The sequence below is a fragment of the Rosa rugosa genome, chromosome 6 (genome assembly GCF_958449725.1).
Source record: "Rosa rugosa chromosome 6, drRosRugo1.1, whole genome shotgun sequence".
NCBI lineage: Eukaryota > Viridiplantae > Streptophyta > Magnoliopsida > Rosales > Rosaceae > Rosa > Rosa rugosa.
In genome coordinates this window covers 13,675,636-13,698,798 of record NC_084825.1, presented here as the reverse complement: position 1 = coordinate 13,698,798, position 23,163 = coordinate 13,675,636, and the positions used below count along the sequence as shown (strand labels likewise).

Here is a 23,163-nt window from a genome sequence, read left to right as displayed (position 1 = left end):
ATGCCGAGCGACAAGACCGTCGGCTGCGGCGACGACACCTTCTTCTCCGAGACCGGCACCGACAAGCATGTCCCACGCGCCATCTTCGTCGACCTCGAGCCCACCGTCATCGACGAGGTCCGCACCGGAACCTACTGCCAGCTCTTCCACCCGGAGCAACTCATCTCCGGCAAGGAGGACACCGCTAACAACTTCGCCCGTGGTCACTACACCATCGGCTAACAACTTCGCCTGTGGTCACTACACCATCGGCAAAGAGATCGTCGATCTCTGCCTGGATCAGATCCGACAGCTCGCTGATAACTGCACCGAGCTCCAGGGATCCTTGGTCTTCAATGTCGTGGGTGGCGGTACAGGGTCAGGTCTCGAGTCGCTTCTGCTGGAGAGGCTTTTTGTGGACTATGGGAAAAAGTCCAAGCTCGGATTCACTGTGTATCCTTCTCCTCAGGTTTCTACGTCTATTATGCAGCCCTATAACAGTGTGTTCTCCACTCATTCTCTGCTTGAGCACACCGATGTGTCTGTGTTGCTCAATTACTGATGATTAATTGAAGATGTATTTATAGTCAAATTTTTTTGTGCTTAACTAAAACTCTTGTGTTTTTGAATTGGATGACTGGTTATAATTTGCGTAATTAATACCTGTGTGCTTTGAATCTCTTTATTGGGGGGCAATAATCTCCTTTTTGGAGGGCAATAATACGATTATTGGGGGTCAATAATACGATAATTGAGGGGCAATAATATGATTACTGGGTATTATTATGAGGCAATAAAATCGGACGCCGAAATCCAGTCACTGGTCCGGTAGCCGAATTCGGGATTCCAATCACCGGTTGCCGGATTCTGGTCACCAGAGTCCACGGCTGGCCACCCGTCACGGGAGTCAGGCGAGGTCTCCGATGACTTATCTCTCTCAGTGACAAAGAAGGAGAGGGCAAAATTGTCCTAAAAATAAATAAAAAGCAATAAAAAAATACTTAATTGGGTATTAGGGCAAAATATATATAAAATATTGTATAAGTAGGCAATCTCTTAGAGTGTTTGGGCTCAACCCCAAAATTGAGTAAATGATCATTTTTCCAAAGAATAGGATAGTCTAAGCAATTATACATGACTCGGGCCTTCAGGCTTTTTTTTTCTTCTTATAATTCTAAGGCCCGAGCCCGGCCTGTTATATAATGATTTCAAGCCGGGTTTTATAAAACAAACAAATTTTTTAAAAGGACCCGGACCGTTCGGGCCGGGTTTCGAGTTTTCGGGCTAAATGCCTAGCCCTACTTCCAATAATTAAATAAGTACTAACTTCAATTTGATTGACTAATGTATCAATAGGGTGGGCTTACTATACCCGAGCAACTTGAACATATGATTAATCATGATATGCGAAGTAAATAGAACAAGTCGAAATTAATTGTAATAGTAACCACAAGGAAAGTGACGAAGCGTCAATAAAAAGAGCTTTCCATTCGTATAGAAGAAAATGCTTTCAAAAACAATCTCGTACATCATTGACAAGTGGACCACCTGATGAAGCAGAAGATTTATGGCTTAAATCTGCTTGAAGAGGAAAACAAGTCCTGTCCAATAGTTCAAGGAAACCCAATTGAGCGATCCAAAGCGTAAATTTGTCAGGCACCTCAATTTGGGAGCAACTTGATTTCATTCTCTATGTTGTTATCGGCAGATTTGGATTGGCCACTTGCCTTTCGAGGGGTACAAGCAACTTGTTTAACAATAGAGGAATAAAGGTCGAATTCCGTCTTCAGTTTCAAGCAGCAGGCTTCTATCCACTTCTCAGCTACACTGGTTGCTACACTGTCTTGGCTGTCCCTTTCATGTTCTTCAATGGCAGGTCGTATCTCATTGTATAAAGATTCAAGATGAGTGGCAGCATCACTTCTCATCTCCTGTGACGAAAATTTTCAATGTGAACAAACTAATAAATTCATGTGCTTTAAGAGTTTCATAACCAAGACAATAGAATTATACTACAATATTTCGTTAGGAAAAGAGATGCTTGTATTAAAACAGAGGGAGGGAGGGAGGAGGACGGGGGGGGGAAGAAATCAGGATCCCAAAAACTTACAAACAAGGGAGAAGAGACATTCGCAATCACAAAAACCAGAAAAAAGAAACCATCTAATCTACATTCATATAATGCTTCTGAAGCATCAACCGCTATTAGAAAGGAAAAATAAAACACAAATTTGTTTTTAAATATGACATGACAATCTCAAAGGAAAATATTTCCACTAAATTTGTTACCAGTGTGGGTGTGTCTGTATAAGTATCACACTGAAAAGAAAAGTAAATGAGGAAAATTAGCTTTATCTACAAAATAATACAACTTTGTTCAGGAGGTATCCAAACTATATTCGTCGTGTCAATTACAATGACAGAAATTTATGACTACACATACAAATAATGTAACACATGTCATAGGAGAGTCATGCACGTATCTGCACATCATACATTAATGCTAGTAAAGTATTAATTTGATTAGTCATTTGATTTAGAATTGATAATAGATGCTTCAAAACATTTAAACAGATAATGAAGACTCATTAAAATGTAAGTGATGTGTGTTCTGCAATGAGATAATAATATAAAAGAATGGTAGATTTTATCAACATTTTGTCCACTATTATTCTGAGACATATATACTTCAATATACTATAGATGAGCAAAAAAGAAATAAAAGAAGAAAAAAAAGCCAGATTAAATACCTCATGTTTCAAAATTTCATCTTGTGCCTCATTTGATGCTAAAAGCAAAGCTACAGATTTGGCATCGACTTGCTTTTGTGCATAATGTTTCAACTTTCCACTAGACCCTTGTTTCGATCTCTTGTTTGAAATTGATCCTGATCCAATGTGATAGTTTCGACACGCAGTATTGCTACGGATTCGAGATATCATTGCATTCTTTTTTAAGAAAGCCGGTTGATTACCTCGTGAATAAAGTTTCGTCTCCTCACTCGCTTCACTTTTTACCTCCATAACTACACCCTCCATTGGATCTGAATCAAGTGATTGGACGACTAGAGCAGTGGACATCAACTGATGTCCAGAATCAGCATTGACATTGATCATCATACCTTTTACATCAAATTCAGAATTTGAGTTGACAGTCTTGAAGAGCATAGAAGAAGGCTCATCCTCTGCCGAATCATAAAGCGGAATTTTCTCAACTGAATACCTGTCATCAAAAGGCAATTAAAAATAAATGAAATGCAGCCAAAAAAAAGAAAAAAGAAAAGAAAAAGAAAACCAAAGAATGCACATGCCAAAATCTCTAAATAGGTATTAATTGATGCAAGTGAGTGAAGCATGTCTCAGAAACAATTACTTGCATAAACAAAAGATATATTCAATACAAAAGAGACATAGACCAGATACAAACCACCTGATGAATTTCAAGTAAACAAACCACATTATTTAAAAAGTGCAACATCCTATCAAGTCACATCAGGTGGTTTACATCTGGTATGAAAAAATTTGGTCTCTTTAACACATTTTTCAAATAAAAATGCCTTGTAAACCACGTCTTTCAGCGTGAGTCATGATGGTCCCCAAAATATGACCCAATACAGGTTTCAGTGCTCAAAGTTAAAAAGAATGCCAGTTATCTAGAGAACAGGAAAATTAGCAACTGATTGGTACATCATCCTAAAAAAAAAAAGCTAAAGTTTTGGGAGATGTTGTGTACTTGTGTTTAACCTATACTACTGGGCAAAGTTTACATGTATATATTCATCTTTATGCATGAAATATTAGCTTGTAATTGATCTATCTAAAAATAATTGGTCAAAAACTTCATTGCATCCAAAGAATACAATAAATGTAAACAATGAGGACTCATGACCTGCTTGTAATAAACAAATAATAATGATAATAATAAAACCTCCAAAACCATGTTCCTCTTTACTGACTGCATAAAAGATAAGTACTCCAATATCTCTGATGGGCGTGGATCCATGGGCATTCCACCATAAATCTATATCTAAGACTTTCTTCTAATATATAGAATCCCACAAACATGTTAAAAAAAAAAAAACCACACAAAACAAAACAAAAAAAGCATCTTTTAAATAAATTGATCTAAATGGGTGAACATTACCTTTCATCGTCATCTTCCCACAAGTATGTATCCTCCTGTTGGGAAAATATTGCATAATGAGGGTTAAAAAAATAGCGAAGACATAATAGAAGCAAACGCTTTATTGAAAAAAATAAATAAATAGAGAATGCACAACAGAAATTTATATGCAATGAGATACGAAAAGCCTACCTTACAAGACAAGCATGCTAATCAATCAACAATAAACAGAAAATGCAAGATCAAGAGGAACAAGATATTATAAGATGGAGATTTAATGTATTTACTGTTCTTATTTGGGCTGATATGTGCAGCAAATCAATAATATAGACTGAAAACATGACCATCAACACACACCACGTGTAGTAAAGCTACCCTTTCGTTTTCATATTCTTCAAAGAGCTGGACTTTGAAGGATTTAGGACCACAATAGATAAATTGTTAGTCATTTATGTTTTTGTCCAAGAAACTTAAGCTTCAGTTGCATTTCATGTAAGCCAACCACACTATGGACTATATCTGTAACTAAAACCAAAGCTAGTACAAGGTGTTGCATCAAAAATTGCAAAGAAAATGAAAGATCTTTAACATTATTATATATCTTAAACTGCTTCAAATAAAAAATGCAAGCATAAATGCACAGGTGCACACAGATGTAAATGTAGTATCACTAAAGCCCGATCAGTGTTCTAGAATCGCTAGAAAGTAGGTAAGTCCTACGTGTATAACTAAAAAGAACAGCCACCAGCATATAATACTTCATCAGTAGCTGATTGGACTGTCTGAGGTATATCACGTGGCACTGGAGGATATGTAGTTCCATAGAATGATAAGCAAAATTTCAAAGGTGAAGGCATAATGATCTTGCAACACAAGACAAACACGTACGCCTTCAGGCAAAGAGGTGGTTTTGTGACTCACATTTTGTACGAAAAGACAACTTAATCGATGCCTTGAGCCCCAATTTTTAGGACTATATGCACCCTTAAACTTGATCAGTTCATCCAATTACTCGACCCAATTCCTAAACACTTACAAAAAATACTCTCGCTTCTAAGACTGTCAGTGTTCTAAACCATCATAAGCCCAAGTTAATTGATCCTTTCTCTAAGTGTCGCACACTCTACCTTCACCCCTACTGCCAAAATGTTTTCTGTGAAAACCCCATCTACATTCTGACTTACCTACTCACCCGGTCTTCTAAACTTGAATTTTGAAGAGCTTCGTCTCCAAAGTATAACCTAAAAGTGGTCAAGAACTTTTTAAGTAGCGTGCATATGTTTAATATAGTTCGATGTGCTTTGTGATGATAGACGGGTGATTTCAGGTTTTTCTATGGAAAATGACTTGGCTTTTGGTTTGGTTCTTGGGCTTTTTAAGACTCAACTCTGGGCCCTGTTTGGAAGCGACATCCACTTCACGAGATCCCTTCAATGCCAGGTACAATATAAAGGACATGATCGAGCCTTACCATCCTAAGCATGTTTTGCAACTCCTCCAGCTCCACTCACACCTGACTGAGTCAAATGTTATCCGAGCGGGCAAGCAACTGGAAGTGTGCAATACAATCAGTATATATAGTATCCCACCCTTGGGCAGCTTGTGTATGATATCTGATCCAATTAGACTCTATGGGTGGTACAGGATGTCCTGGCTTTAAGAATACCTACAAGACAAATATGTTATATTAATCTAATAAATATGTTTGTACAAGTGATAAAGCACACCATTATTATACATCGTACCTCAACATAATGGGAATCATTAACAAGACCAATAGCAATATGTCTACGCATTGGCAAAGGAACAGGTGTTGATCGAAGAGGTAGGAAGGTAAGGCATTGAGTAGCTGAAAAGTGGAAGAGTACAATCTTATAGCATGATGCTATGAGATGACCCATGTCAGGCATTGTCATGCATCTGTCAAATGGCGCTCTACCCTCATTGAAGAATGAAAGTGATTGTGCCAAGTCACGAACCTTCTCTGCGCTGCCGTATAGCTCACTATAATGTGCAGAATAGGAAGACAATTCAGTCAGTAGGTCATTTCTCACTTGCAAGTATGCGTTCTCGCCCAATCCTACTAAATCAGCGACCGCTCTAAACCCACAGTTACCATCATCACATACATCCTTGACTTGGTCTATGTAAGGCATCAATCCCACTGGAAATGAATCGATATATGACATAACTTTTGCTGAGAGTGTCCGGTAAACCTGTATGTATGATATAAATTGTCACATATGAAAGGTACATATATATATTACAAGTTACATTTAAGAACAGTATCTTTATTACCTTCTCCTTCATCGGCCCTGTCTGCTTATGTGTTGATTTTTTCAAAACATCCATTGTACCACCAGTCACACTAGGTGAATGACTATCCACAGATGCAGATTGTATTAACTCAAACACAGATGTGTTTTTCTGAATGGGCATATCAATTCTCTCCTTCAATTGACCTCGTGTTCTGGACTTCACCCCTGGTTCAATAAGAGTTGCTAGGGATGGTACAAGTTCTCTCACTCTTTTCCGCAGCATCAACCGATTATCAGCACTTGTCTTTAAAAAGTACTGTTGAAGCAACTCCAACTCAGGAAATTCATTAACATCCATATTATCATTAATAGGATCAGAAGAGGGTGACATATGAAGTTTCCTCCAATGGGGGTCAAGAGAATCGAGCGGAATTGGTTGACAATCCCTCTTATATTTGGCAATTTCATGGGCACAAGGTAAACCATGGGTGCGACGTATGACACAACCACAATGAAAATCATCAATTCCAATTGAGGTGGCTAACTTAAACTGAGATAATACCTTGTCCAATGCAAAAGTAGAAACTACTCCTCTTAGATGTTTGAATTCTAAAGGCAAGGAGCTATGTCGTACAACAGTCAAACATTTCTCGAAAGATGCCTTAATGTCAGTGTGTTGTAACTCAAGTAGAGCGTGTATCTTCTCAAAAGAACCCTCAAAATTCCCCTGACTCAAACCAAGTTGCCTCTTAAGCTTAGAATGTGCACTCTCCGCCCTATTACAACATAAAGAGTACAAGTAAATTAACACAACTTCAAAATAAACCAATGATGTATCACTGCATAAGTAATATACTAAGTTCATTACCTGTTTGATGCCACATTACCAAAATGCATGATTACGTCTGTCCAGGCCGACACAAATCGATCCTTGAAAGGATTCAACCAAGTGTTTGTAACATAGTCCAAGACCTCTGTGTAATTACTAAATTCACTCTGTAGCACTGCTAGCTCTTGTATGTAGTCTTCTTCAGTAGGTGACGTCACAAGCACATTCCACTTCATAATAAACCTATCCCACTTTTCCTTGGACTCAAACAAATTTCTGCATTTTGCCAACACATTCTTATTGATATGCCATTTGCACAGCATATGTCTAGCTGAAGGAAATACCATCTCAACGGCTCTCATCAATTCCAAATCCTTGTCTGTGACAATAACATTGGGCATAGCACACCCATCCAACACATCACGTAATCTATTCAAGGCCCACACATAATTATCTTCTTTTTCAGAATCCAAAAATACAAATGCAACTGAGAATGTCATATTAGTAGATGTCACACCTACAACCTCTAGGAGAGGATAACGATACCTATTGGTTTTAAAAGTGCAATCCATCATCAAGATGGTTGGAAATACACGTAACAATTCCAAGCTCACAGGGTGTGCCCAAAACAAGTCCAGCACACTCCCTGAAATAGGGCAACTCCTGTGCCACTCAAGATAATTATGCTCATTCAACTTGCATAAAAGTTGTTCCATTTGAGACCACCCTGCTTTCTCTTTAACTCTTTGCCTCTGGCGTGCATTGTAGATAGTTCTTATAGTTGTAACATTGAGTGAATCCCTTTGCTTCAATTTGGTCAAGATTTCTTTGGGTCGTACTAAACTCTTTGATAAGTCTATCAAGAGTGAAGTCTCCTCCTCAGACAACCTCCCTGCATATGAGTGCCCTTCAAGAGACTCGGTTAAGGCATGATTGTGCACTCCACATACTACCTTTAGCATCCATCCATCACCAGTTGTTAACTTCTCTCCCTTTAATGTGAAAGGACAGCCACACTTCTTGCTGCCAGTCCCACATCTTTGCTTCCCACCTTTATCACATCTTTCTTTGTGAACCTTAAATTTTCCACCACGCTCACACCCTAATGTAACTCTTGGTTTCAAACTTTTACCACCCAAATCAGATCGTACCGTCACAACGACAAACCCGTTTCGTTTCCCGGCCTCACGAGCCCACAGCATCAAGGATTCTCTACTCTTGAAAATCTAAAGAACAAAAGAAAACATTGCATGTAAGGATCCAAATATACTATAAAAAAAAATTACTTTGAATGCACCCAAAGCTTTACAATAACTAGGGTTACCTCATAAGTAGTAAATTCACTTGTGAAATCCATTACACATTCTGAGTCGACCTCACTACCTCGAGTAGAAGTGTTGGCCTGCATTGAAGATAACAACATTAAATAAAGTTTATTGTCAAGACTGAACAGGATACTCATGTGGCCAATTTGGCCACATGCCCAACACACCAAAGCTATTCAAGCTACAATTGTTTACCTCATGAGTACTAGATTGAGTCGTGGAATCCATTGCAGTATCAGACCCAACCCCACTACCTCGACTAGAAGTATCACCCTGCATTAGAGAGAACAAGTTTTAGTGAGTCAGCGTTCGGTTAGATAACAGAGAACACTCTGCAGCCATTATTGGATTGGTGCGCGGCCAATTTCAGCCACACACCAAAAGTGTTGTGCAGCCACATGTGTCCACGCTCAAGGGACATTATTCAGCTACATATGGCTGCACACCATTAAGACCGAGCTACCATATATAAACAAACTGTATATATGGTGCTTAGCTCTATATAGCTCACAAAGCATAAATTCAATTTTCAAAATACCAAAAAAAACTTCAATTAATGTTGCAATTAACATACCTTTTCATCCTTAGAGTCGTCATAGATGATGATTTGATGCTGCATTGACCAAGAAAATCTCAATGGAGGTGATATAATGCGATTTGGGTATGTATGGTTGCTTGGGATTGGCAGGGTGAGTATAAGATTTGGTGAGAGCTATAGGTGTCTTGAGTAATTGGAAACTCTACAGAAGTTTATGGCTCTTTTCAGTCATTTCGCAAAGGGATGTGACTGTCAGTAAAAAATACTGAAGTTTTGGAGCACCGATGAAACTTAAGGGTGAATGTAATAGCCCACTTATTTTATCCACACTTATACAAATCCATAGAATAGCCTAAACAACATTAGAATTATGCAGTAGGCAAGCCCACATTTTCAGTCCATTTTATCATGTTAAGAAAAACCAAATTCGAGTCCCATTAAACAAAGCAAAAACTAGTAACCCAATACAGTCCGTATTAAAACTCAACTAGGTGCGCAAATGGAGAGAAACTACGAAATCATGCATTGAGCAATGTGATAATTGGAGAGTTTTTCTTCAGGCTGTTCTACTGAAAAAAGAAGAAATTCACTCCAGCTAGACCACTGTCCACTTATAAAGTCTTTTGGTTGTGTAGGGGGTCTTTAGAAAATATAATGTGTTTGCTAACAAATATGCCTCCACAATATGGCATATGGCTCTGAGAAATTCCAGATGTGAATGCCTATAGCAAAAGGACGCATTGCTGTGAGGCATACCCAAGGTTTGAAATATTGAAATATTGGCCAATATGTCAAAACATATTCGGCCGACATATCCTTTTCCCAATATGTCAGAACATATTCGGCCTATATCCTTTTCCTGAAGGACCCACACAGGGGGTGAATCCTATCGCTAATATATAGCAGACATCGGTTTATAGTATGGTCATGTATAACAATTAAGGATGTCTCACGTGAGACAAAACCTCTAAGCTCTAAGCAGGCCTTTGGACGAATTCCTAAATAAATATTATAGGATAATTTCAAACTCCATGGAACCTCAAATCACTTAAACTAAAACTCACTATTTTTCTTTATCATTACACAATGCGTAGTTATATTTGAGAGTGTTGATAGCAATTTTTTATTCTAAATTTATGCTAATTCTCAAGTTTCACCATCCTCCTAGCCAAAAGCACATCTAATCTACACATATCTACTGGTTCTATAACGTTGCAATACATACAATGTAATGATACATAATACATAAAATAATGTGCAATCATACAAGCACTGACACTTGCATCTTTCATTATCTAAAATGAAGACTCATAACTCAAATTGTCAATCAATGAATTACCTGAAAACCACGAGATTTTGCCCCAAGAAATCCCGAACAGCTGGGTGCACCACAGAGGCAGCGAACCTTCACACCCCCATACCATTCAAAATTGTAGTCATATGCCAACTCAGTTCCAGCTAATATATCTTGTTTTGCAAATATTCCAACCCTAATTTCCCCAAGCACATTCCACTTTCTTGTCTCACAATTTGGTTGGCTGATCAAGCATAATTACGAAATTTTTAAAATTTAAAATTAAAATTAAAGTTGAATCTAGGTTTTTTCCTTACTGAGTTGTTATCTGGACTCCCTAAAGCCCTTCTGCACTCCAAATAATATTTTATTATTCATATCCACTTACAGAATAAGTGTAGAGGATGGCAGAATGACTTTCCGGAAGTGCCAGTAACATTCCCCTTTCTAATTGACATGTCTAATTTTCCAACATTTAATTACTCTGTTTTGAGTGGCTCACCAAGAATGATTTATAAATCTCGCTAGGCTTCCCTTCACAGTGGCATCAATAGACTCAGAGGCATTGAGAGAAATAATAAATGCATCCCTGATACCTGCATCAGTGCCACACATGTTAAACTCAGTTTCAAAATAATGTCACATCTGTAATTCATGACTTTATTAAACCACCTTCAACTTCATAAGCATGAGATCTTTTCTTTGCTTCCTTCCATGATATCACTTCTCCACAGTATTCAATAATAAACTGCCCTGCCTGCTTCGAATAGAGTAAGTTAAATAACTTAATAGAACATACAATATACTTCAAAAGAGGAACAAACTTCTAACAGTCCCATCTGTGTTCAAATCATAGATATATAAAAAAATCAATATTTCCCATGCGTTTAGAAAAAGTGCCAAACATAAATCAGACCAAGATACGCATTATAAAATATAAACTTCATATTCCAAAGCTGCAGTGAACAAAGAAAATTATTATCTTGCCTCAAACTCAGGAAATGTTAGACTAGCAGAAAATCCAAGAAATTAGATGTCATTTTATGATTGGAAGAGATCAAGATAATGCGTAAGCGATTACCTTAATGTTCTCATTGGCTAAAAGACCCCAACCACGGCCTTCTGTTTTAAACAATTTTGTCTTGGCATATTCACATTTCTGAAATCTCTGTTGACAGTAAATAAACGAGACATCAGAAATAGGTAATAATGGTTTCATAACACTTGCACAGGAAATATGAATATTCACATTTTAATCTGTCTTGCACTTTCTTCTCACACATAGTACAGCTTCCATAAACATGGAAAAATGTCTGACTCCAATAGAACCTCTAATACTTTGTAATAATGGGGTCATGTGCTGTTGTGAATTGGCTCGTTGATATGTCTAAGTTGATTAGGATTCAAGGCAAAACCAGATGGGTAAATGAAGATTAGTGCGCACAGGAATTCTTCTAGTATCCTAATGGGTTTTGGAATAGGAAGAGTTATTCCTATTGATTTAGACCTGGAAAGTAAGTTCTATTCTAGTTAGGAATAGGAAAGCTAGCTCTCTTTCCTTGTTCTAATAGTTTTAGGAATCCTAATGTGACACGTTTGTAACCAGCACCTATAATCTATAAATAGGGTAACAGGGAGGTCACATAATGTGTCCTCAGATCAGAGAAGAGATCAAAGAGAGATCTCAGAGAGTTCTCAGTTACATACAAACATAGAGGCAGGGAGAGCCGAGGGTGATAGAGAGATCTAGCAAAGGGGTTGGGGATTAGCATAGGGATTTCAATAAGTAGTTGTAATCAAGTTGTTATTCTCCATAGTGCTAGTGATTCTCAAGAGAGATCACACAGAGGACGTAGGCAAAGTTTTTTGTTGAACCTCTATAAAATTCTGTGTTTGTGTGCTGTGGTTTTTCTTGCTGTGATATTTTGCATCATCATCCTATTGCTGTTTGCAGTCATTACTCATTAGTCTAAAAAGAGAAACAAGGTTCTGGGTAAAAGGTGCATATTTACTACATGTGCTTATAAGGTGGTCAAGCTAAAAAAAATACATAAGACCTAAGAATGTATAACATCAAATCAATGATCCATTTCTGTATTAGTTTACAAGGGATAATTGTTGAAACTACTAAGAAGGATGCCTAACTCCTCTTCTCAGAGATTCACAGTCTTAATTCTTTACGTGACCCACTCTCTTTACAACTCCAAAATAGCTTACTTTCACTACTCTTGTTCCGGTACTTACCAAACCCTTAAAAACATTAATTTCCCATCACTACATCTAGCTACCAACCTCTCCACCCTAACCACAAACAATCTAGAAACCCTAAAGTCACAATTTTCTAATTTACCCAATCCTTGGCCAACCACAAAAGCAAGCATGGATAACTCTCATGTGCATGTAAACATATAATACACACACACCCACACCCACACCCCCTAGAAGAGTGACGGCATCTTTTTTTTTTTTTTGGTAAATAACTGAAATTTTCAGATGGAAGAAAATTAGACTCAACATACCTAACAAAAATCATGATGGTGAATATCGAGAGAGCTTACCTGATTCTTACAATAGACACCACAAGGGCAATATCCAGGAGTGCATTCCGTGCTGGTCAACACATTCAAGCACCTTTCTCCACATGCACTTTCAGGATCCTTTTCATCATACTTGCATTCACATATGACAATCTCCTCCTCCTCCTGCTTCTTGTGCCTGCAAACATTGGGAAGGGAACCAAAATCATGTCATACTAGTAAAAGACAGATATTGCATCAGAAGGTAATATTGTTCTGTCCATGGCCAAGAGGGAATCCATAAACAACATTTCCAAGAGCAGATTAACAGATAAAAATACTAACTTAACCATGGGAGGACGAGGGATATCATTTTCAAGGAAAAAAAAACTATAAACCCTAATCTGATGCCAAAGGTGTAGTTCCTAGATCTCTCAGTTTTCAATTTAATAAAGAGCATTATCCAAACTTCAAGCCACCTTACATTTTCCAAGACACGTTGCGAACTGAATGCAATAGGCTGTGCATCCAGTAAAAAACTACTTGTATACTGAGATGCATCAGTTCCATTAATAGTTATAGGCGAGTACGATCCATGTAAAATAGTTCCAATGGTGGCTGGACATTGCTTGCAGGCTCATCCAACACCGAACATGGTAAGAAGGTATATTTCTCTCTACAAAACCTGAAACTTGCCCCATATTGTAAACTCAAACTAAAATGAAATGTACAACATCAAGTCATTTACACTTCTTGTGTATGACACCACTAAACAGACCCCCAAAGATTTTTGAGCAAGATCAAATTGAGAAGCCCAGCAGAGCAATAGACGAGTCATGAACCATAGTTCTTCCCATTCCATAAACTCAATTGCAAGAATATCATGCCAAGCTATAAATTACACCAAATCATAAAGCAAGTATTAATTTACAAAGAGAAGAGAAAGAAGGCTGAGTTACCTTCTCTGTGAGAATTCATTCTGGTCAATATGTGTGTACTGTGGCTCTTCTTCAACACGTTGATGTGTGGTACAGACCATAGTCTCTGACTCCATGTCTCCCACAATTCTAGCTGCCAACAAGAACATGGCTTTAAGTTATTCAATTTCTTATTATAATTCTCAAACATTGACATACGACAATAGCAATCAAATGTCAATAACAATCTTGAGCACATCCTTTGCTAAAATTTAATTATTATTCTGTATTCTTCATTTGATTGACAAGATGTTTAAGCTTTACATTTGTGGTCTGAATAATACTTCGATTAAAGACTCAAAGCGAGCAGAGCAATACAAGTAGAAAAGAACTGGAAAATAAAACAAAGAAGAAACTACAAACATAATAAGAAAAGCATAGCAGCAAGCTGCAACAAAACCAGTCAAAAGAACATCAATTAAGCTTTATATTGAAAAATTTGTTACGAGAGAGAAAGAGAGAGAGATGGTGTTCAGTGTCTAACAGCTTCCTACACTAACAAAAGTCAGCAACAACCAAAAGACACCCACCAACACTGATGTCGACATCTTTACTACTAATATAATTCGATAAAGTTTCATCAATTATCACAATAAAGCACAACAATCTCTTGCTTTACTGGTATACGATGTTACTATAGGCTTTGCATTTGTGCTTAAACAGGTGCTAACAAAGATGTTCCATTTTCATTTTTCTACCGTACTGAACAATGCACTGTGCCAAATGCAACAATATTTCATAAAGTAGGTAGCTCAAACATTCAGGCCCAACAAAATGAAGCTTCTGAACTAAAGCTAAGAATAGTATCTCGACAACAGGGATTGTAATTACTCCTGGACCCAAAAGTGACCACAGGCTTAATACAAAAATCAAATCTTTCCAATTCACACAAATCCATCTGACTATTGGCATAACAAATCAAAAACCCAACTGAATTCCCACTTCCCAGAATCAAAAATCAAATCAAAATCCCCAAACGAAGACGACCCAGTAGCAAAGACAACAACTTTACATCAGGAATTACATCAAATCACGAGAAAAGAAATCGAAATAATCAAAAGCAAAGCAAAATCGGAGGGGTACCATGAAGGGCAAGAAGCTGCTGTGCGGTCTCGTTGGGATCCATGTTACATTCCTTAGAGCATTTGCGTCTCTCTCTCTCTCTTTGATCGTCTTCCTCACACTGTCTAATGCTAAACCCTAAAACGACAGGTACTGCCGATCATCTAATGTCAGCCGCAGGATCAGACTATCCAACAATCCGACGGCTCTATCCAACTCCTTCATCCCCCCACGCTGCAAAATTGGAATAGACCAGCATATCCCTAGTTAATTATTAACCAACCTTCTTCCACACGTGCAGACGGACTGTACTCGTGTGTGAAGCGTTTTTTCTATTTTTTTTTTTTTTTCTGATACATTGGATTAACAATCAAAAGGCTTTATGTGGTAAGGTTTCTGGGAGATCTTGGGATGGTCCACCCAATAGATATCTATCTTGGTCAGATCCAGTCTCAATTATTGCTACCTACTTTGGTCAATTTAGCTCGATTAGTTGTTCAATTCAGCCTTCGTTATTGGATTTATTGACATGTCGTCTCTCCTCTTTGAAGTGAGTGGGCATAGTTGTTAGTGTCATATTTGTGTAATTGGCATTTCCTAACTAAACAATCAAGAGTCATATGTGTTGTAATAGTCCTTAATTGTGGAACTCAGAAGCTCGGATCACATACAAGACTCGCTACTCAACTCACATCAGCATCTTCAAATGGTAAGTCTGCATTCATGTGTGTTATTTTACTTTTAGGAGTGAATAAGTTCTTCTATCCTAGATTAGGATAGTATAGCTTTCTGTTTGTTGAGTTGCTGAGTTAAACGTGTTTCTTAGTGTAGTGAACGGGCTTGCTATGAGATAGTGTTTATTATCCATGCTCATTAAAAAACGTTTTTAAAAGCCCATGTGCAATAGGAACCCTAGCGTAGCCCAGTGTCTCATTAGTATAAATACATGTTTGTTTAGCATGCTAGGGTTACGGCTTCTTTTTAGAGAACTTTGAGCCTAAAATTTTTTTCGATAATTCTTCATTAGTTGTTCCATGTTTAACTCTTGAAGAATTATTAACATCTCAAATACCTTCTTTCAAAGCCTTGGTTTTATGCTTCCGTGTGTGCTGCATTCATGCATGATTCGTGCCTTGAGGTGATCGACAACTGAGTCTAGTGTTGTGCCATTTCAAGATTGACGAAGGTGATCAGATCCGCTTTCCAGATTCAGTAGCAAGACAAGATCAAGCCACCTTTCTAGTAGGGTCTAGTAAGTAGAGTTTGTGCGAGTTCTTTTTATACTAATCTTTTACTAGTGGATTGTTTACCGGCTTGGTGCCCGCGGTTGTTTACCTCTTATGAGGGTTTTACTGCGTCAACATATCGTTTGTTATTTATCTAGTCTTATACTTGCTTTGTGTTAACTATTGGCCTACTGACAACATCCCATTAGGCTGGGTAATTCTGTTTCTGCAATTTCATTTGGCATCAGAGCGGGTCGCTAGACAAACTTAGCGTGATCTTGGTTAGGAACAGAATGGAAGGCACAAGTGATCGTGTTGCTATGTCGACAAGCCATCCTCTATTTCTTGATGACAAAGCAAATTATGCAGCATGGAAAAGCTAAGATGAAAGCCTTTCTGTGGGCTAAAGATGTGACTGTGTGGGCTATTATTGAAAGTGGCTGGGAGTATCCAACAAAGACTGAAAAGATCACGCCAAAATTTGGCGAAGAAAGCTCTTTAACAGCTGGAGTCACAGTTGAGAAGCCAATGGCCGAATGGAATGCAGATGAAAATAAAAAGACTACAAACAATCAAAAGGCTCTAAACTCTATTTTCACAGCAATAACATCTGACAAGTTTCAACTTGTTTCACATTGTACCTAGGCAAAGCAGGCATGGGATATTCTTTAAGTCACTCATGAAGGCACCGCATCAGTTCGAGAATCCAAATTGCAGCAACCTATCACGCAGTTTGAGAATATGAAGATGGGTGATGATGAGAAGTTCGGTGATTTTAATGCTAGGCTTATTAATACTATAGTGAATGGATGTTTTAACTTGGGAGATCCTATACCTGAGCATCGAATTGTGAAGAAGATACTTAAGTCTCTTGAAATATCACTCCAAGAAGATAGCTATCCAAGAATCAAAGAATTTGAATACCTATAATCTTCAAGAGTTGATTGGTAATCAGACAACATATGAGATGGAGCTTCTTGAAGAAATGAAGAGTAAAAGTATTGCTCTCAAAGCTGAGTCTGAGACTACTGATGAGAGTTCAATTCAGAGTGAAACTGTGCTTCTTGCAAAACAATTTCGGAAGTTTCTAAAAAGCAAGAGGGCAAAGGGGAATGAGAACAGAACTGATTCTCAACTCTCAAACAGTCGAGCAAAAGAACTATCAGGTGATAAGACTGCGAAGTTTCAAAGAGCCGTTGAGAAAAGGACAAATAATGGTCCTAAGTGCTCTGCTTGTGAATGGTTTGGACACATAGCTTCTGAATGTGCAAATACCCTGAGGAAAGTTGAGGGTAGTCGAAACAAGGTTTTGAATGTAACCTGGAGTGACAACGATTCTGACGCTGATTCAACATTAGATGATGATTGTAGTGTAGTGGCTTTGGTTGGCTTGACGACAACTGTTGAAAAGTTGAAGGTGATGAACCAGATCTTGAGGAAGTTTTGCAGCAATACATTGCATTGTCAGATGCTTCTCAGATTTTGAAACAAAAGAATCAAGACTTGACTGCTCTGGTGGAGAGTTTAAAGAAAGAGATCAATAGGATTAAAGCTGTTTTTCAATCCCAATTAGAAGCAGGTAATTATGAAGTGAGAATGTCCCTAGTGAATAACTTTCATTCTCTTCAGCAGAAATTTCAAGAAAGGTGTGGTCAGGTGGAAGTTCATGAAATGTAAGCAAAATAATGAAAAAAAAAAATCAATTCAGTCTATCCACGTAGAGTACTTGTCAATGGGTCGTGTCAAGGCATTTGTCTTGTCACAAGAGACAAGCCCAAACTCAACCCATTAAATAATCGTGTCGAAAATTTAAAACCAAATCCAACCTATTTATTAAATGGGTTATCTATTTCCAACCCGCTTAATCCATTTAATAAATATGCAGTGTCGTGTTGGACAAATACTTTTTTTTTTTTTTTTTGAAGGGAATGTGGATTTCATTGACGCATGCCAAGATGACCATTACATATCCTTCTGCTGCCTTCAACTAGACAGATCAAGAAGTTGTAGCAGAACTACTGTGATACATAGAGAATAGACCACCTATATTCGAACTAACCGCTCATTTAAAGTGAGCCTATAAACTATGGATAAATGGAAACATAGAATATAGGCCCCAACCACATAGGGTTTTTAGGTTCCTAAAACAAGGGAACTTAGTGTAATTAGACAAAAAAGCTAAAAACATAGACTTACTCGACCTTTATATACATATAATATTACTTTTGTTAAATGAGTCATTTATGCGGGTTATATATAATATATAACCCGATTCAATCATTTAGTAAACGGGTTATTCGGGTTATACAGGTTCACTCCATGTTGGCGTGTTCACCCGCGGCCTACCCATTTATTAAATGGGTCATGGTGGGTTGATCTGCGGCTGACCCGCTTTAATTGTGCGGGTTCAACTTGCTTTATTTCTTGCGGGTTTCAAGTCGTGTTATCGAGTCGTGTCGAAATTGACAGCCCTATATCCACGTACTGGCATTCTGACTTGATTATAAATAGGACTAAATACTATTTAGTCCATGTGGTATGAGTCCAATATCGATTCAGTCTCTCGACTTTTAATTTCATCAAAAACACCCCTACAATATCATTTTCTCATCCAATAGGTCCTTACGTCGGGATTTCGTCAATTTCAGACGTTAACTGCTGACGTGGCATTCCAACTCAGCAAAAGTGGGGCCCACATAGAAGTCAAATTCCCAAAATGACCCTGACCAGCTGAAATGGAAAAATCTAAAATAAACTCAAAATTTTGCAATTGGGGAGACTTGAACCCACGTCTAAACATATGCAATTGAAAACCCCAACCACCCGACCACTTGCATGGCATTGATATGTTCCCACAAAAATAATATATATTTGTACACCCAACCGGATATGGAAAAATCCAAAAGAAACTCAAGATTTTGTGGTTGGAAAGACTCAAACCCACGTCTGTTCGCATGCAATTGAAAGCCCCAACCACCAAACCACTTGGATGATATTAATCTACCCAACAAAAATAATATATATTTGTATACCCAACCGGATATGAAAAAATATGGAAATCCCACCCTAACACATATGGAATTAAAAAGCCCAACCACCAGACCACTTGCATGGCATTGATATGGTCCAACAAAAATAATATATATTTGTATACCCAACCGGTATACAAATATATATTATTTTTGTTAGACCATATCAATGGCATGCAAGTGGTCTGGTGATTGGGGCTTTCAATTGCATATGTGTTGGGTTTGAGTCTCCCCAACTGCAAAATCTGGAGTTTATTTCCATATTTTTTCATATCCGGTAAGACATACAAATATATATTATTTTTGTTGGAGTATATCAATATCATCCAAGTGGTTTGGGCTTTCAATTGCATATGAACAGACGTGGGTTTGAATCTTCCCAGGCGCAAAATCTTGAGTTTATTTTGGATTTTTCCATATCAAGTTGGGTATACAAATATATATTATTTTTGTGGGAACCTATCTGTCACGCCCCGAATTTTGAATAAGTAAATTCAAATCCGAAACGCAAGAACAATCACAAGAAAACACACATAGAAATTTTTTCATTTAAACTAAGCAACAAACAAACTAAACTCACAATGTCAATACTGACTCGTTCTTTAGAGTCACATATTACATTACAATAGTTTACAAATTAAACTGAATATCAATTCAACGTGTAACCACTCTCACCAACTCACTACACAGCGGAAGACTACAAGTATAAGCGCCATTCTACACCACGTGACGGAAAGTCCACCTCAGCTTCGATAATGATCACCCGATATTCTAACCTGCACAATAACCCCTACACCATAGAATAGTGCACCGGGAATGTAAACAACAAACCCGATAAGCTTTTAAGCCCGTATGAGTAAACTCAATTAAAGTGACTCACGTCACTCATGCTTATAATTTCTCAGCTCGTGAGATAATTAAAGCAACAATATTTAATTCCACAAAATAGATGTTTTCACCATCTTAGCTTAACAAAAACAATATGCAATTATCACAACAAAATGTCAAGTCCAAATTTGTAGACCCCGTGAATTTCCGAACGTCACTTTTTGACGGGATAATTTTTCGCGACCTTTGTTTGGCTAAAGACTTTTGGAAATAGTTTGGGCTTGGGCCTTGGGCCCAAGAATAGTGTAAGGTTAGAGTCCAAAATTTACTCTGGACACCCAACCGACGGGTATGCTAGTGAACCTAGCCCAATAAGTTAGTCAACCTTTGACCCAAACCTCTTCCTTGATCCAATATGGTCGTTGTAGCTCATAATGACATCTTTGCATAATTTTGAAATATACTTGTGCGTGCGTTTACGATTTTCTTATTTTACCTTTCTTAATAATTGGCGAAATTTCTGCTCGCCTTACCCGAAGCTTACTCGTCAAGCATCTCACCGACTTTCAAAAGCACAATTTATTTACTCCTTATGTTTTTCAAACTCGAGCAAAACTCCGACAAAACTTGCCTTGCCATTTTTTTCTATCTAAAAATAAGTTTTGTGAGACCCGATCCTTATTTAGCATTGTCAACACTTTAATTTGAGTTTTCTTGTATTTACTTATTTTACTTTTATTTTCCCCATCATTTTGGGTTTTTACCACCTTATTCTTTTACCCCAAATTTATCTGCCCAAAGCTGAGCCTTCTCCTTCACACGCAAAACTCAGCTTTTCCTCTTTCCTTGTTCACGTCAGAGTTGGACAGAGAGAAAGGGAGCCTCGTTCAGCTCTTCCCCTCCACGTTTCCATCATGCAAAGGGCAACTCCTCCAAGAACATCATCTCAGACCTTCAAAAGAGAGAACCCAGGCCATAAATCGTCATTCACCCTTCTCTTCTCACCTTTCCTCTCGTCCCTGGACACATCAGTCCGTTTACGAGCCCAAAAACACCTAGTTAGAGACCTCCGATGAAAAAACTTTCTTCATCAAAGTTGTTCGCCTATGTCTCCTCTATCTAGCCTCCAAATATCAGCTCCATCGGAATTGATTTGAGACCTGTACACCCCTCGAAGCGGAAGCTGTTCCGGAGCAAGCCTGTTCCGGATTTCTGCTTAAACTTCCTCTCTTGCTCTACCCGAATCCCCAACACCTTGCTTGAGACTGATACCAACAGTTGGTAAGATTCTTAAACCATCAAGTTCTCCTTTGTTTCCTCGATTTTAGACTCAATACGTTCAAAACACCTCATTTACATATTGAGCAGTCTCTGTTTCACTTTGCATGTTCGAGATTGAGCAAACTTCTTGGCCTGTGGCTGGACTCGATCCAATCAGCTCCTTCAGCTCTCTTTCCTGTTGAAATCCTCAAGAGAAGCTCATCTTTTTTTGTTAGTTTTTGGTGAGTATCATCCTTTCCTTAACACTATGTATTTTTGGTTGTTGTTACAAACTCTTGCAGATTACAACTTGTCACTATTGTGGAGGGAACCTTGTTGTTTTAGCTTAGAACCTTTCATTCTTTCTGATGTGTTGGGGGTATGCTAAACCATGGTTATTTTGAACATTGAAATCATGCTTGATCAAAGAGTTTATTTGTGTTACTGTTGTCCAAACACCATGTCTTCAAAACATCATGTTAGTGAGCTACAAGACCTTCCCCTTATAGTATTGAAGGGTGACTGAGACTTTAAGCTTTTAGAAGCTTTAGATACTTTTTGTAGGTGTCTTAGAGTCTACTTAACCAGCCATTTTGGGTACCAAAAGAGCTTTACACAAAAGAACCAGTTTCTGCAGATTTTCAGTTTTCAGTAAAATCTGACCCAGCTGCATTCATTTCAAAACTGGAACTAAACCGTTGAGAATTTGGGGTCAGTTTCTTCTAGGGAAATATATTAGACACATATATGAACGTTCCAGAATTTGAATCACCCCAAAAGCATTTTTCTGGAATTAGTTATGCAATTTTGAAATAGGGGGACAGAAGCTTGTATTTCTGGAAAGAATCTGCACATTGTTTTATTTCAGCCTTTAAAACCTTTACTCTTTGTTTGGTTTCACTTGAAATTCAATAGCCATTTCAATCGTACTGAGTTGGTTGACAAGCCATCCTTCTTTCAAAATTTCTCAAGAATTTATCTCAAGTGCTTTGAACACTTTTCCTTGGCCCTTAACAGTTCTTACTTATACTCTGTTTCCAGCTTTTGACAACTTATCTTTGAAAGGTGTTTCTGCCACTTTTTCCTGAAAAACCAACTCTCCCTTAGTGCCCAAATGGTCTGGTTATTAGCTAGTCAATTAGGTTAAAGGAAAGGTTCTCTTTGGAGAGTATTGCGTGTGAATAGCTAGCCTAGTTTATCGTTATTAATGCCGCTTATTGATCTAGGCTTGACATCGTGGTGGAATCTTGTGAAGTGGTGGTTGCTACAAGGTTGCATTGAGGCCAAGTGCTGCAAGAGAAAGCTCGAGTTCCAGGTAGGGGATGCCTTTAACTCTATCTATGCTTTTCTTGCATATACTATGTTTTATATGAGGCCTCTTGCATGTTTTGGAAATTATCTGTTTTTACAACTTGAAATGGTTTGCGTGGATTGGATTGATGTGTTGGCAATTGATGGGGATGTAAGGAGAGGTCAGTTCCTCCTTGAGCCACCGGTGGTGGGCAGTGTGCACCATGCCCTTGTTATCTCCCCTTTGTCTCTAGCCTTGTGATTAATGAATTCCGGAAAGTGATTGGCTAGATGGACGGTTGTGATGGAAGTGTGAAAGATGATCAATTGCCGTGGGATTGTAGTTACGTGGTGACGATCACGTGGAAGCGCAAACCGGTTTTATCTACTTCTTTTATTCAAAACAATAACTCATGTTTTTAAACTTAGATATGGGGGCGGGCATGGGCAATGACTGGATGTAGGAGCCTAACCCCTACTTTAGTTTGTTTTGCAGGCTGTGTTGTTGAAGCTTGGGCACGGAGGATAATCCTTGGAGGACACAATTTGTTTTACTCTATTTAAAGTTTATTTCCTTTCGGCTTGCTTGATTTCACTAAAGTTTTGTAACATTATGTATGGTTGATGATG

At 38.1% G+C, this 23,163-nt stretch overlaps 2 protein-coding genes and 1 long non-coding RNA gene across 6 annotated transcripts; 2 read left to right on the top strand and 1 right to left on the bottom strand.

The window, feature by feature from the left end:
* On the top strand, nucleotides 1-541 carry LOC133716258 (tubulin alpha-1 chain-like). Its single transcript, XM_062142970.1, has 2 exons — nucleotides 1-202; nucleotides 357-541. Exons 1-2 carry the CDS (start codon nucleotides 1-3, stop codon nucleotides 539-541), a joined length of 387 nt encoding a protein of 128 aa, XP_061998954.1.
* Nucleotides 542-1,384: 843 nt separating this feature from the next.
* LOC133715810 (histone-lysine N-methyltransferase ASHH1) lies at nucleotides 1,385-15,077 on the bottom strand. Of its 4 annotated transcripts, XM_062142468.1 has the most exons (16): nucleotides 14,922-15,077; nucleotides 13,821-13,932; nucleotides 12,904-13,060; nucleotides 11,427-11,513; nucleotides 11,018-11,102; nucleotides 10,848-10,941; nucleotides 10,391-10,589; nucleotides 9,088-9,126; nucleotides 8,709-8,786; nucleotides 8,513-8,590; nucleotides 7,228-8,414; nucleotides 6,400-7,135; nucleotides 5,847-6,317; nucleotides 5,573-5,767; nucleotides 4,123-4,157; nucleotides 3,097-3,201 (listed from the first exon to the last, which is right to left on the bottom strand). In XM_062142468.1, exons 1-14 carry the CDS (start codon nucleotides 14,962-14,964, stop codon nucleotides 5,624-5,626), a joined length of 3,510 nt encoding a protein of 1,169 aa, XP_061998452.1. In that variant the 5' UTR covers nucleotides 14,965-15,077; the 3' UTR covers nucleotides 3,097-3,201; nucleotides 4,123-4,157; nucleotides 5,573-5,623. The 4 variants fall into 4 exon arrangements, with proteins under 4 accessions (XP_061998455.1, XP_061998452.1, XP_061998453.1 ...); XM_062142469.1 differs by lacking the exon at nucleotides 9,088-9,126; XM_062142471.1 differs by lacking the exons at nucleotides 5,573-5,767; nucleotides 5,847-6,317; nucleotides 6,400-7,135; ... (2 more) ...; nucleotides 8,709-8,786; nucleotides 9,088-9,126 and adding an exon at nucleotides 1,385-1,910 and having other exon boundaries at nucleotides 2,730-3,201; nucleotides 14,922-15,076.
* A 5,578-nt stretch (nucleotides 15,078-20,655) lies between these two features.
* Nucleotides 20,656-23,163, top strand: LOC133717745 (uncharacterized). Its single transcript, XR_009849909.1, has 4 exons — nucleotides 20,656-21,264; nucleotides 21,352-21,485; nucleotides 22,470-22,558; nucleotides 22,711-23,163. It is a non-coding gene; the product is annotated as an uncharacterized LOC133717745 (long non-coding RNA).

What these genes read in the sequence shown, in the direction of transcription:
- LOC133716258 (XM_062142970.1), top strand. Translation starts at nt 1, where the DNA reads ATGCCGAGCGACAAGACCGTCGGCTGCGGCGACGACACCTTCTTCTCC. An exon ending in CGCTAACAACTTCGCCCGTG is followed by an intron (nt 203 to 356) that starts GTCACTACACCA and finishes GTGGCGGTACAG; the next exon opens with GGTCAGGTCTCGAGTCGCTT.
- LOC133715810 (XM_062142468.1), bottom strand. Translation starts at nt 14,964, where the DNA reads ATGGATCCCAACGAGACCGCACAGCAGCTTCTTGCCCTTCATG. An exon ending in TCATGCTTATGAAGTTGAAG is followed by an intron (nt 10,942 to 11,017) that starts GTGGTTTAATAA and finishes GCACTGATGCAG; the next exon opens with GTATCAGGGATGCATTTATT. An exon ending in AGATTTATAAATCATTCTTG is followed by an intron (nt 10,590 to 10,847) that starts GTGAGCCACTCA and finishes ATGCTTGATCAG; the next exon opens with CCAACCAAATTGTGAGACAA.